The sequence below is a fragment of the Ruditapes philippinarum genome, unplaced genomic scaffold (genome assembly GCF_026571515.1).
Source record: "Ruditapes philippinarum isolate M1 unplaced genomic scaffold, ASM2657151v2 ctg1226_1_1_1_1, whole genome shotgun sequence".
Classification (NCBI taxonomy): domain Eukaryota; kingdom Metazoa; phylum Mollusca; class Bivalvia; order Venerida; family Veneridae; genus Ruditapes; species Ruditapes philippinarum.
The window spans coordinates 128,837-143,000 of NW_026851932.1; the positions used below are offsets into that span (position 1 = coordinate 128,837).

Here is a 14,164-nt window from a genome sequence, read left to right on the forward strand (position 1 = left end):
AAGAAAAGTATACACTGCTTTAGTAACTATGGATAACGAGCATTCGGTGTTATTGTCATTTGTCTCTCACAAATGATTTTGAAACTAGTTTCTCACCTTTCACCAATATATTGTCAATATATATAGTAATTAACCCTTAACCGCATGAGCATATTGTAAAAAAATGGCCGTTTTCATTAAGAAGCCTCCTGTTACAAGTTCAAACTGCTATGAAACTATGAAAAATTAATGCTTCAGTTCTAATGAAACTTAGCACATTTGGTGACTGGACCCTAGCCTCTGTAACAGTATGATCAATCTTTAATTTCCTGTTACCATGGCAACGAGGGGACGTCTCAAAATTGCCAAAAATCACTACTTTGCTTTTTTTCATCAAAACTGATTTTAAAGTGTTGCAACTTCTTAATGGATTGAGATAGAGTAAAAGGCTTTTCAGCGTTGGTTACACGCTACCTTACGATCAACCTGAGGCCATTTTTAACCCGTCATATGTCCAAAATTTTCTTGGCGATGAGGGGGCCCCCCTTCAAATCCCCGAAACAGAAGGGGATACATCCCCCTCGTGGCAATCCCCTGATATACCTTCTTGATGGAGGGCGCCGCCGAAAAAGTGATCACTTTTTTATCAACATTTCTCAAACGATACACATGTGTTTGGGGCCTAAACAGAACATTTTTTTCACTTTTTGAGGCCTAAAAAAGGGGGGGTCGAAAGTGCGTTGTTTCGCGTAAATATGAGGTAAAGGGTTAAAACCTAAGTATGTCCTCTGCGTACATATTGTCTTTTATTTAAAAACCTGTTATATTTTCAGAGATAAATCTTTTGTAAGGAAAATGCATTAATGCTTTCTAATCTGATAATTTTTCATCATTGTATTGTGCTAATCATCATTTAATGTAAAAAGTACACACACAAACATAAGTAGTGTAGAAATTTAGTTAAAAATACGATGTCGAAGCTACGGATATATAATGAAACTAATATTTACAATTGTTAATAACTATATAGATACATTTTTTTTCATTTGTAGTAAAATCACACTTCCAAATAGTCTTGTTCAATTTACTATAATAGTCATACACAAAATATAAATCTTATGCTGTTGTTTATTTATTTTATTCATTTCTTTTGGTGTTTTTGTTTTTTATCATTTCAATTTACTATTTTTTATAAATTAGAATTAACCGCCGTTAAGTTTGTTAATGTTACCTGTTTCCTTCACAACTTTTTCCAGAAATTGATCTTTGTCCACATATGTTTGGAGGCGAATGTTTTCTCCAAATATTTTTGACAGAGTGTTGGATACCTTTTCTATATGATTGTTTCTCTCTTCTCCCCCGAAAAGTTTCCAAACATTTGTTAGTCCTTCCATATCAGAGACTTTTACGGGTAGCACTAACTTCTTAATCTCCTTTTTGCTGCACTCTGTTCCAATGCTATACACTTGAATAAAGAAGGCAAAAAAAACAAATTGAATTTAGAATAAAAGAACAAAGAATATTTTACAGTATCGAAGTCTTACTGTATATGCAAATTTTAGAATATAACAAAGTCAAGTAATAGTTGGACATTATTTACAGGTAAGAAATCGTTCGACGCAAGATAGATGTACTGTTTGTAAATATTGAGTCCTAAAAGCAATGGGTTCCAACTTTAACGTAAAGATTATTTAAATATATTTTGATTAGTTGAAGATAAAAGGTTGCTGTGTTTAGAAATGCACTTTTTGCTAATGATATAGGCTTTCAATCATAAATCCAATCCTTATAACATATACAATATTTCCATGGTATATTTTATTTGTGGTGTATTGTTTACATGCATACGTTGAATGGGATATTAAGAAGCAGCTATTTACTTATGTGTTCTTTCCTTTTAAAAATATGTAGGTAGAATACTTACAATAGGAGGAAATAGCACTCTGAAGACTCGTAGGCTCAACTTTCCAAGACAATGAACACGGAAAGCCAAGTAATGTACTGACAGTAGACGAAATGCTTGATAAACGTTGCTTGCAATGACTACTGATCATATACTTCAACAAGGCGAGAATGCGTGTCACCGAGGAACAGAAAATTGGTATAAGGATACTCCCGACACGAGCTTCGCCAATTCCGTCAGAGTGTTGGTTTATATCACTGAACCAATCAATCAAATCATCAAACAACTTAACCGTAAGTTCTCCGTAATAAACAACCCTTTGTTCTATCATTTTTCTGATTTCGTCGTTGTCAAACTTTTGATGATCTTGAATTATCTTGACGAATTCAAATAGTAAGTCGATGGCTTTCTTTTGTTTCTCTTCGTTTCCACATTTTACTTGTACAATTGTATCTAGGTCTAAAAATACATATTTACAAACAAGAACATTTTTATTTTTTCAAATAAATGGAACAATGAGATCTTGTATCACTAACAATAAAATAAAAAAATACCTTTTGTAAAATCGTGTTTTATTTTCCAAACGATCTTGTCGATCTTGCCTTCCAATTTTGACATTCTCTGGGAAGTCTCATCTTGGCCTTCTGTCAAAATAGATTTAAGAGTTTCACCTTTTTTCCAAGCATTAAACACAACATTTTTGTAAAACACTAAATTATTGAAAACTGAAAATAGAACAAAAATCATGGATCATGATTGAATGGATTAAACTGTATAAAATTTTCAATAATTAAGTAACACGTGCGTACGTGTGTATGTGGCCTGCGTGGAAAGATATATCTGCGTGTGTCCGCACGTATGTTTACTTTGTCAAATGTTATTGTTTTTGGAATGCTTACGTAATTTTGAAGATATAAGGAATATAAGGAATTCAAAGTATTCATTTCGGCTTATGTTTTATCAAGGATATGCATTTAAGTTGTTTCTACATTTTTATGTTGATGAAAATATACAAATTTTATGGATTACTTATCAAAAACTTTTACTTGCTGAGTTACCACTTTAAAAAAAATATGACTGTGTCTAAGCAAAGCAATCTACAGGAAAAAAACGCATTTTAAATCAATTTCTTGATATTTGTCTTTTTATTTTTTTTATTTTTGAAAAGATAAAGATATATAATGCTCAATACTGATCATTGCCATACCATTCCTTTTTAATGTTAAATAAAAAGCTTTTTGAGTACACACAGAGATATTGTACGTGTTAAACTCCACACACAATATGAACACATAGTGCCATTAAAAAACTTGCTTTTCTTTTCAGAAAGGACCATAATAGCTTAACCCACAGTGTATACATGTATCTAATAATGCAAGAATGTGCAATTAACAAAAACGTACTGCGAATATGTGCAAAGGTATGGCTAAAACAAATACGCGTAACAGAGTAAGTAAACCGACCAACACATTTAACCTTTAATTAAATTAAAAGATATGAATAAACGCATACGGATGTTATTACAGTATACTTGAACCCGCTTTGCAAATATTTCCATTAATTTCTTTACATTTTGAGATCATTCGTGAGAATGATAACTGCGACTTTTGTGTTTTGTCGATAAAAATAAGTACATGTATATATACGCATTTCAAAATTTATGTTCTTTCTATAAAATATCTCTTTTACATTTGCCAAACTATCATTTAATAACAGAGGGAAGCAGATGAAAAATTTAGGTACTTTTTATGAGGTAACCAGAGTTCCTTTTTTGCATCATTCACGAACTCTTCGTAACATCGTAAAATGGTCTCTGTCACATCTTTATCTGCTAATTTAATTAAGTGTAATACCACACGAGTTGATTGGCAAATGTCTCAGATATTACCAAAAAATGATAGTTAATGTTAGATAATACTTTTGTATTTGAAGATATCGAAGAAACACAAAAGTCGCATTCAATTTAAGGAAGCATTCAGTCAGGTCGGTATTTTCATAAAAGATCTACAAAACCAAACACTTTCATGGAAATATTTTTAATAAGGTTTACAATATATGTCTCAGCAATTGTAGGCGCTAAATTAGTTCTTCATTTTGATGTACAGTAAAATATGGGGTGATTTGCTGCTCGTTTCAGCTTGACAATTGCACAATTCCTGCGTTATTGGCACATTCCAGTAATAGCAAATGCAGTTTCCCATACAAAGCATTATCTTCTATAAATTAGAAATATCGAGTAAAAGTGTCTAGATTTCAATACATTTCTGCAAAGATGAAATCCGCACGAGTACAGTGACTCGGACAATGAATAAGATAGATATGCTTATTTTATCAGTTGCGAATGTTATATTTAATGTTGATTGTTTTATAGTTTAATTGTTCTTTATTTTGAACATTTATTATTATTAATATTTTATGCCTGGATGTGTCAAACACTTTTCCTTTTCGATTTTAATAATATTATTTAGATACGGCACAGGGATGCCTGCTTATACAACAAAACTACCATTTCTTACATAATTAAACTTCCCGATGAATATGAGTGACAACATATCAAATTGTGAGGTGATCAAATATCAGTTAATATCTATTGTTACGCATGACGCACATTGGACAAGGTTTGAGGAAACTATTTAAGAACCATAAGAATAACAAAAATTTAACTTTTTAACAGTATCTAAACTTCCTAAGCTGTCAGACCTCGACGAAAATGATATTGTGTGAAGTTCGTAAATTTAATTTCCCTTCAATATTTCAATATTTACTATTGGAAAAATAACCTTAATTATGCTTGAAAGTTCTATGTATCGAAGTATCTGAAAAGCCTGGTAGTAGATTATTATGAACTATGTAAAGTTAAATTAATCCCACTCCTGACGAGGACATTTTTAACACTCGAGTTCTAAGCTCTGGTACCCTTTCAAAATTCTAGCTCTGGTACCCTTTCAAAATTCTATTTTGTTTAGTTCCGCCCGTTGTTATCCCGTGAAGGGCACGCGCTTTCTATTACTTGGGGACCGTACGCCGTTTTTCATGGAATGGCACTTAGTGTGAGATTGAAGGTTCAATGATAGCCGCCGTATGAACACATCTGCGGATGTTTCGAAATTCAAATTTTCACCATTTTCATGTTTGAATATTGAATTTTGCTTAAGTCTGTGTTAGAGGGCCGTGGACGGTAGTTTGCACTTGACAATGCCGTCCATGAACAGGCTCAATCTAACCGAGCCTGCAACATTTTCAATTTTGCCGTTTTGGACTTTCTTTAGGGGTTCCTGTTTTCTCTATTTTCTAGGTATGACTATTTTTTTATTTTTTTTTTCATTTTTTTTTTTTTTTTTTAATTTTTTTTTTGGAAAAATTTATATTTTGATATCATTAGTTATCATATTAGAGCAGTTTTGATAAACTCTATTTATTCTTAAAAAAGAATTCTTACATTGTAAATGGTGACCAAAACAATTAATCTCATTTATAGCTTTACTTAAATTAGCCGTATAGAAAAATTCTATGGACAGCTTGTAAATAAAACTTTTAATAAGATTTATGGTTACCTTAAAAATTGTGATGTAACTGTTGTCTCTTAAAAACACGTTTGTCTGAAAATATTCTTACTTACCTTTGATAGTTGTCACACACTTTTCTAAAGAAGACAGTTTTGCCTTAACGTGTTCAAACTGTTTTTCTATTGAATGTTTTAAACTAGTACTAAAGGCTTGTGTCTCATGTATTCGTTGAATTGCTGATGTAATGTCAATACTGCCTTTTTCCGATTTTCTTATTAGGCCTTCAACAGATTCATTGACATATCCAGCAATATTTCGCAAAAGGTTTTGTATACGTTGTTGATTTTCACTAAATTCTGTTTCGTCCATTGACAAATTACAAGGATGTGCTTGGATAGAATTTCTAAAACCCTTTAATGCGTCGATATCTGATACAATTGCATGAGGCAGTACTTGATAAAACAATTTCTTCACGACAAGCAAAATAAGAGACACATCCCAAGTGTTTACATCTGCATTTGCTGTACCAGGCGATGGATACAGGACTTGCCGTTGTTCTTCTAAGATGTTTTTGAATCTGAGTTGGTTTCTCAAAAGCAGCTCTTCAAGGGTTTGTCCTGACCTAATTACTTCTTGATCTACAAGGCATCTCAACACAAACATACCTCCTTCCCCAAGCAACAGTAAATTTCTCAAATACCTCTCTTGATCTAAAGTTGCCATTCTGCAAGTTTCAAATTGTACAATGTTATTCCATTTAAATCATAAATTCTATTAGTGTATCTGTGTGCCAATAATGCAGAATGTACATAATCAATTAAAAAAGATTAATATGTTTTTGTATTATATCATAAAGTCGAAAAGATATGTTCACTAAGCTTCTCAATCATATGTACACGTATAAACCTTTTTACAGTAGCAACGTATGTTGCATTTCGCGCATGCGCATTCTGCGTAGGGCAAAATCGCAATAACGATAGCATACATTTAGCGCACTTAAAGTCTTTAAAAGGCGTGATTTCAAGTTATGTCACCCAGAAAATAATATTTTTGGATATACTTAAAACGTAAATGATATCTATAACAGAATACATTTCTCGTCAAATTGTTATCTGTTTAAATATCATTAATACTATTTTCATCAGTAATCTAAATAAAAACAGCAGGGTGTTAAAGATCACATTTTATTACCAATGTATTACATAATATTACACAATTGGTATTCCTTTGAAAGTGGATTGGCAAGGCGGTAAGTGTCAAACAGATTGACCGGTTGTTATTAATTTTGCCAGCTACTTAACAATATCATTCAATCCCATGACATAGTTAATTACTTAAAATTATGAAAAGGGTTAATCGTAATTTAAGTAATTTTTATTTATACCAATCTCATCAATGTTTATTGATTTTGTGAAGACAAATAGTGTACGTGACGTGCATTTCCATGTGTTACAAGGAACCGGACAAAATGTGTGTTATTCCACCACCCATCTTAACTTCACAAGAGTTTGAAAAATTATTTAAATATATTATGTGACTTAAAAAATTCCTGTTTGGCATCTCGGTCAAGTTGGATAAAGGATAAAATTAGCTACACTGAAAACTAAAAATGCATTATATCACGTGTTCCGACTTTTTTTCAGAATGATATTTAACCTCGATTTTAAATGTTAATAAAATTTATATAAAAATGTTATATACTATATGTAATAAAAATATTTTTTTAATATGAACGTTTTCAACAACAATTAAATTGACTTCTTTATTTGCTAATGCTAATATATATATTTCCACCTATTTGTACAACAATAATCTCGATCGCAAGGGGGAATTCTTAAACAATCGTCTTTTCCGTGCCTTTTTGGGGCAATCTTGGCCACAAAGCTATGAAGGCATCTTTTGTGTTTCTGTAAAAAAAGCTATTTTATATGATTTTCTAATTTTTACCTTACACAAACTCGGAATTGTCTATGAATTTCTACTTCATTTCTACATGTATGTAGGTTTTTTTTGCCCTACGCAAATTGCGCATGCGAGAAAAATACTACTTCCTGTCATTTTTTCATAGCAACGGACCGCGTCGTAAAAAGGTCTATAGGTGCACTGGATGATGCAAGTTACCGTCCACGCCCTCTAGCACCGGCTTAAGCAGAATTCAACATTTAACACGAAAATGGCGAAATTTTGAATTTAGAAACATCCGCAGATGTGTTCATACGACGGTCATCATGAAACCTTCAATGTGAGAAATTCCGTAAAATTGTTTAAAGCAATATTTTTGTGTATTTTTATATTTCTGTATGGACAATCAATTTTTGTAGTAAAAATAAAGTGACAAATAGTAATTTAATTAAGATGCATATGTATGAAACAGATATTTATTTTCTGTAACATATATTCAATGCAACCACGATGAATTCTACTATATGAACTATGATTTGATTTTGTCTAACTAGAAGAAAAGTTGCCGAAAGTTAACAAAAGGAACCTGGTTTCTGGAAGAATTGAGCTTATTTTCACTTTCATTGTAGCAGCGTCAAACATGTTACCAATGTTTTTGTCGACGACGATGGAATGCTCGTTTGAAAAGGACGAATTACATAATAATAACCTACCGGTTTATATTTCATAGGGGTTCTTAAGCATGCAATGGATTTTTATCTCACGTACCTAGATGTCTTGTAAATTTAACCTTATTTGTCCAATTTCAGCTCAAATTAAACCCAAAATGTACAAATGTGGCGCCGTTATATGTCGCAACGCCGCTAAATGTCGCACTTGCCGCTAAATGTCGCACCATTGCCGCTAAATGTCGCAACCACCGCTAAATGTCGCAAAATCATTTGCCGTTAAATGTCGCAATGTTAACGTTAAATGTCGCACGAATTTCCCTTACCGTTAAATGTCGCAACACTACCGTTAAATGTCGCAAGATGTAATTTCATGTTAAAATCATTTTTAAAGAAGAATTATATTACTTTTTAACATTCTCATAGTTATTTTAATTGCAATTGCAATTACACAAAAATTATCTTTGTCTTACTTGGTTTCTTTAATGAACCTAAATATCGAGGTTTTGAGCTACTATATAATGTAATCTTCAGGCTAGAAAGGATAATTGATACAAAATTCTCAATAGATAAGTATTTTTCTTTTGTTTAACATTTTCGTTTATAACCCTGATCGACAACAGATTAAAGGTATTATGGTATTGTCGCTCTCAGAATTTGGTTTAAGTCATTTCATTTATTTTCTCAGAAACTACCGAATTTACTTTAAACGTGGTTTAGTTGTTCACTATGATCAAAAAATTACTAATGCATTTGTAAATGACAGATGACCCAGAAAGGTATTTTTCTAAAATTTCTCCCCTTTTATTTTTCCAAAAAAAAAAACATCACAAATATTCACTTCAAACGTGCAATATTGATTGAATATCAAGGCAATTTTTTTATTTTAACTGAAACGGCAAATACGTGAAAAACATAGTATGAAATGCACGGTCAATACGAAAATCGAAGAAAAAAATCATGTAGTACTCCTTGATCATGTAGTATTCGATCCGCAGTCGGGTGCTAGATATGAGCGAATTTTACGATTATATGCACCGGAATTTTTGTAAGCAGCCAGCCCGCATAGAGCGCGAGACTTGTAACCTCGACCTTGTTGGTTCTATTCCCGGGCTGGCCAACTAAAATTACTGATCAGTCTTTCGGATGATACTTTAAATCGAGGTCCCGTGTATGGGTGCTAAAATAACTTGGCACGTTAAAGAAGGGGAAGCTTCTGGAATCGGGGCATCTTTCTATATCTGTAATTGCACTATCCTCAAAATGACTTGTACTCTTCTGGAGGACTCGCCCATATGGGCAACCAGTGGCGAGTATAAATAAACGCAAATTCACACACATTAAGCAGATGTCAAAGTTAAAATAAGTACACAAGATTTAGTACATTTTACTATTTGTCAAACACTATTTACGCTTTGACATTGTGGCAAGTGATATTTTACTCGCCAAGTCGCTTTATACTATGAAAGATTCTCAGTAAATATCATATAATAAGAATACAAATAATTGATTAAGCTCATATTGGCCTTGCTGTTTGGCTGAAGACAGCTAGCCGTTTTGGCCAGATAATTTAGGCTTTTTATGTCATTGCTTAATCTGTTACGCTTCATTATAAATATTTTAATGAAATTAAATCTGACATTTTTCGAAAAACACAAGACATGAATTTTACATATGTAACGACGATATTGGTTAGATATCTGTAACCACTTTTTTGTTTGTCCTTATATGCGCATGTCGAGTACGTCATAGTGAAGTTCAAATGACCATAAATACAAATAAACGCACAATAGTGTATCTATTTTAAGATAATTTTAAGAACTATATTTTTCAAAACAAAAAAATGGAACAGATGTGTAAAGAAAACATCTTTTTAATTTATTGCAACAATAATATGAATGACCATTGCCTTTCTGGCGTTAAAATGGAAATAAAATCACGCATATGACTAGCAAATTTGATAAAAGCATAAACTGTTTGTGTGAACTTCATCCTGCAAATTAAAATATATTTTAGCATTTGTGACCATGACCCATTGATCCCTTCCTCAATCAAAAGGAAGAATACCATGCAAGTTATTTACCTTCCAAATATGAAATACATTTGTCAATAAATAAAGGCTGTAAAAGAGTAGAAATCTATTTCAGAACTGGTGACCTTGACCCAACTGAACCATAACTCCATCCAAAGGAGAATGACTCAATTCCATGTTCCTACCAAATATAAAAGACATCTTTCAAAAGAATAATATTAAAACACCTGTAAAAATGTTAAAATCTATTTTTGGCATTGGTGACGTTGGCCTTTACTCACAGGACCCCCAACTAAACCCAAAGGAAGAGGACCTCCCTTGGCATGTTTGTATTAAACATGAAATATATAATCTTAACAATAAAGGCTTAATGAGCAAAAATGTTATAAAAAATCACACCAGTGACCTTGACACTAGAGATCTCTTACTCCATAAAAAATACACGGCCATTAATGGTATCCACCTACCAGATATGGAGGATATCATTAAATAAATGTTTAAGATAAATCAAACTTACCGGAATTGGTTAACCATACAAGGTCCTATTTTCAAAGAGAAAAAAAGGAATATAACTTGAGAAAATGGATGGCAATATCATGAACTTTTTCTAAATAAGTAAGTGTGGAAATTATGAAGCCATAAGTATAGACAGTACTTAAATAAATCCAACTGCCAGCGAGACAATTTGCCCCCTCAGTCAACTAGGCCATCAGACTGCCACCTCAGGCAGCCTGTCTCTTCTGCCATTTTACAGACACAATTGTACTACACTATTTACCGAACAATGCCAATTTTGCAGTTTCCTACAAATAGTAGACAATTGTATAATTATCAATATGTACTTACATAAGATCAGCTAAAATCGAACGCAAAACAATAAACATTTATTTACAAGATGAGTATAATCGCCGCCTACATTGTAGCGCAGTTCCATACATAATAAATTCACTCGCTTTCAAATTGAGAAGGCAGATTTAATTAATATGATACAACAATAAAACTTGAGTTCAACATAAAATTACATCTTGCGACATTTAACGGTAGTGTTGCGACATTTAACGGTAAGGGAAATTCGTGCGACAATTAACGTTAACATTGCGACATTTAACGTCAAATGGTTTTGCGACATTTAGCGGCGGTTGCGACATTTAGCGTCAATGGTGCGACATTTAGCGGCACGTGCGACATTTAGCGGCGTTGCGACATATAACGGCGCCACATACAAATCTTTTTGTCAATTAAATCTAGTCCAATATTTCATCATATATTTGTAACAAAATAGTGTCGTTCTTTTAATTGCAATTCATAAAAGCTACATCGCGTTAATCGGTATCTATTATAAAAATGATTTGGTATATATTTTCCGAAAACTAAGTTTTAATAAAACTTTTTAGCAAAGTTTTGGTCGAGTATTCAATGATAAAGCATTTTCAATTTAAAATGGCATTATGATTGGCGAGGAGCAATTTGTTTAAAATAATACAATGTACAGTACAAAACAAATCCTCTACTATAAGTATTATTTACTATATCTGAGTTAAAAAAGAATTTTATATTTTCAAAAACTGAAAAGTTGAGATTTTCTTTTTGTTGAGTTTTTGTTGAAAATCAAACCAAAACTGATGGCCCGAATACAAATACGTTTTAGACTAGACGGCTTCAAATTTAAAAAAAAAATATATTATCGCTCCATATAAATATTTAAAATGTCTAAATATGGTAAACAAACAGTACCTTGCATTTCAAACCAATTTTTAAACCTGCAATTTAAATTAAGATTCCAATTTTCGTTTATTGAAACAGCAAAACGTATTAAAGATACTGGGTCGATCAACCTTAATTGTAAATAATTTCATTATGTTTGTACTTTTCAGATACCGTTTCATGCGAAAATAACGCTTGAATTATATAAAACAATGCTGTATTGTGTCAAACTAATAGTTGAAACGAGTAAACCATTATATTCTTATACTCGTTAAAATAATTCTTTGTTTGACTTTCGATAAATAATCTCTGCAGAAAAAATGTCAAATTGTAGCTTTTAACATGAACGCTTGAATACTTGAAGACTAGACCTACTTGATTCTTTTACTGAGATAGCTTTCCTAAAGACAATTAAACAGTTTTAAACTGTGAAAAATGATACATAAATTATACTCTAGTTAGTCATCGATTCAAATCGGATTAGACCGAAGTTTGACTGTAGACGCCGTGTATATCTAGTAACGCCGGAATGCGCTTGCGAATAACCCAGAAGTTGTGCAAAAGTAACAGAAATGTGCAATTCTAGATCTATGGCCGAAACAAGGACCACGGAAAGCAAATGAACCATTTTTATAGTGTACTGAATTAGTGAATACGGTTTCCGATTTATTAAAGTTTATACCTTATTAAAATATTTAAGTGTCATTCCTGAGGATGACGACCTGGCTTGCATATTGAATACAATTTACGTCTTTATAATACAAGAGGAAATAGAATGAGTTTAGATTTAATATTTAATTTATTAAGCAAGTTGATACAAAACTAAACAATAAGAAAATCTTAACATTTTGGCTGTGTAAAAAATTTAAAAGGCTATACTAATTCATATATACCACACAAAAATGTTTTAAAAAAATGTTATTATCATTTAAACAAAAGAAGCTCTACAATTCGAATTCTTTTTGGAAATGCTTATGCATTGTTTTGTTGTTTTTTTAGTTTTTTAATATACATGTTTCACAAAAAGTATTGTTTGCCAATGAATAAATCTGATATTTGGCAAGTAACATCAGTTTGTGGACCACAACATAAGTTGTATTAACCATGCCCCTTGAGTCAATATTTACCCCGCCCTTGTGTTCACTTATTTGATATAATAGAGAAGAACGGATTCCCTAAAAATGACCAAAACGACAAAATTGAAAATATTGCAGGCTCGGTTTGCTTGAACCTGTTCATGGACTGTACTGGAATGTGCAAGTTACCGTCCACGCTCCATATAGCACCGGCTCAAGCAGAATTCAACATTTAAACAACAAAATGGTGAAATTTTGAAACACGAATTGATCATGTAGATAAATATAAAAGTAAACCCTATAACTATAACAAAAGTACTCAACGTCCCAAAGGAAGACAGAGCAGCGAGAAAATCACCTACAAGGGCCCGACGAAGCAATGTAGAAGACGAAAATAAAGACAGTTCACAATATCGAATAACATGTGTTTTAACCCATGACTGCATGAGCATTTTGTGACAAATAGCTGTTTTCATTGAAAAGTCTCGCGTTACGAGTTCAAATTGCTATAAAACTATAAAAGCTGTTTCAATGCTAATCAAACTTGGCACAAATGTTGACTTGACCATTGCCTTTGTAACAACATGCTCATCCTTAAATTTCCTGTTACCATGGCAACGAGGGGCATCTTAAAATTGCCCAAAATCACTATTTTGCGTTGATTTTTCCACCAATATTGATTTTCAAAGTGCTGCAACTTCTCAATGGCAAAGGCTTTTCAGCGTTGGTTACACGTTACATTATGATCGACCTGGGGTCATTTTAGCCTCTCACAAGTCCAAAAAAAAATTGGCGATGAGGGGGCTGCTATCCCCCTTCAACCCCCAAACAGAAGGGGGCACACCCCCTTCTGGCAACCCCCTGATGTATCTTTTGGATAGGAGGCGGTGCCGAAAAAGGGGTCGCTTTTTTAAACAACATTTCTCAAACAAACAAAAACGTGTTGGGGGCCTAAATAAGGCATTTTTTTCATCATTTGAGACAACAAAAAAGGGGCGATGAAAAGGCGTTAAAATGCTTGTATATCTGGTAATGGGTTAATGGCAGTCAGACAAGATTTCAATGAAAAAGACAAAAAAATCTGGAAAAGGGGTGATCGCTCGGAAGCATTAATCACAACAAAATAACATGAAAATTGCAGACTCGGTTTGATTGAGTCTGTTTACTTGTAGTGTATGAAGTAGAATTATAATTTACGTTATGTTGGTGGACTTTTACACAATATATTTTGATTAAATTTTGTCAACAAGTCCCAGCATATTAAATAACTATTTGTTTACATGTTTAGTTTCTCCGTTCTGTGAAAAATGGGAACTAATAATTAAAATTACTTTATAATTTGACAGACGCCGTGTATACTTAACCAGAGATGTACATTATTGAAATATCCCTAT

General features: G+C 32.5%; 1 protein-coding gene across 1 annotated transcript; it reads right to left on the minus strand.

The window, feature by feature from the left end:
* Nucleotides 1-1,181: 1,181 nt before the first annotated feature.
* Nucleotides 1,182-11,813, minus strand: LOC132743269 (uncharacterized). Its single transcript, XM_060731806.1, has 5 exons — nt 11,725-11,813; nt 5,502-6,112; nt 2,437-2,526; nt 1,904-2,341; nt 1,182-1,444 (listed from the first exon to the last, which is right to left on the minus strand). The coding sequence occupies exons 2-5, from the start codon at nt 6,109-6,111 to the stop codon at nt 1,182-1,184; spliced, it is 1,401 nt and encodes a 466-aa protein (XP_060587789.1). The 5' UTR covers nt 6,112; nt 11,725-11,813.
* Nucleotides 11,814-14,164: the final 2,351 nt, after the last annotated feature.

Coding starts and splice junctions, on each gene's coding strand:
- LOC132743269 (XM_060731806.1), bottom strand. CDS start 6,111: ATGGCAACTTTAGATCAAGAGAGGTATTTGAGAAATTTACTGTTGCTT. Junction 2,342..2,436: donor AAAACACGATTTTACAAAAG/GTATTTTTTTAT, acceptor ATGTATTTTTAG/ACCTAGATACAATTGTACAA. Junction 1,445..1,903: donor GAGTGCTATTTCCTCCTATT/GTAAGTATTCTA, acceptor TCTTTATTCAAG/TGTATAGCATTGGAACAGAG.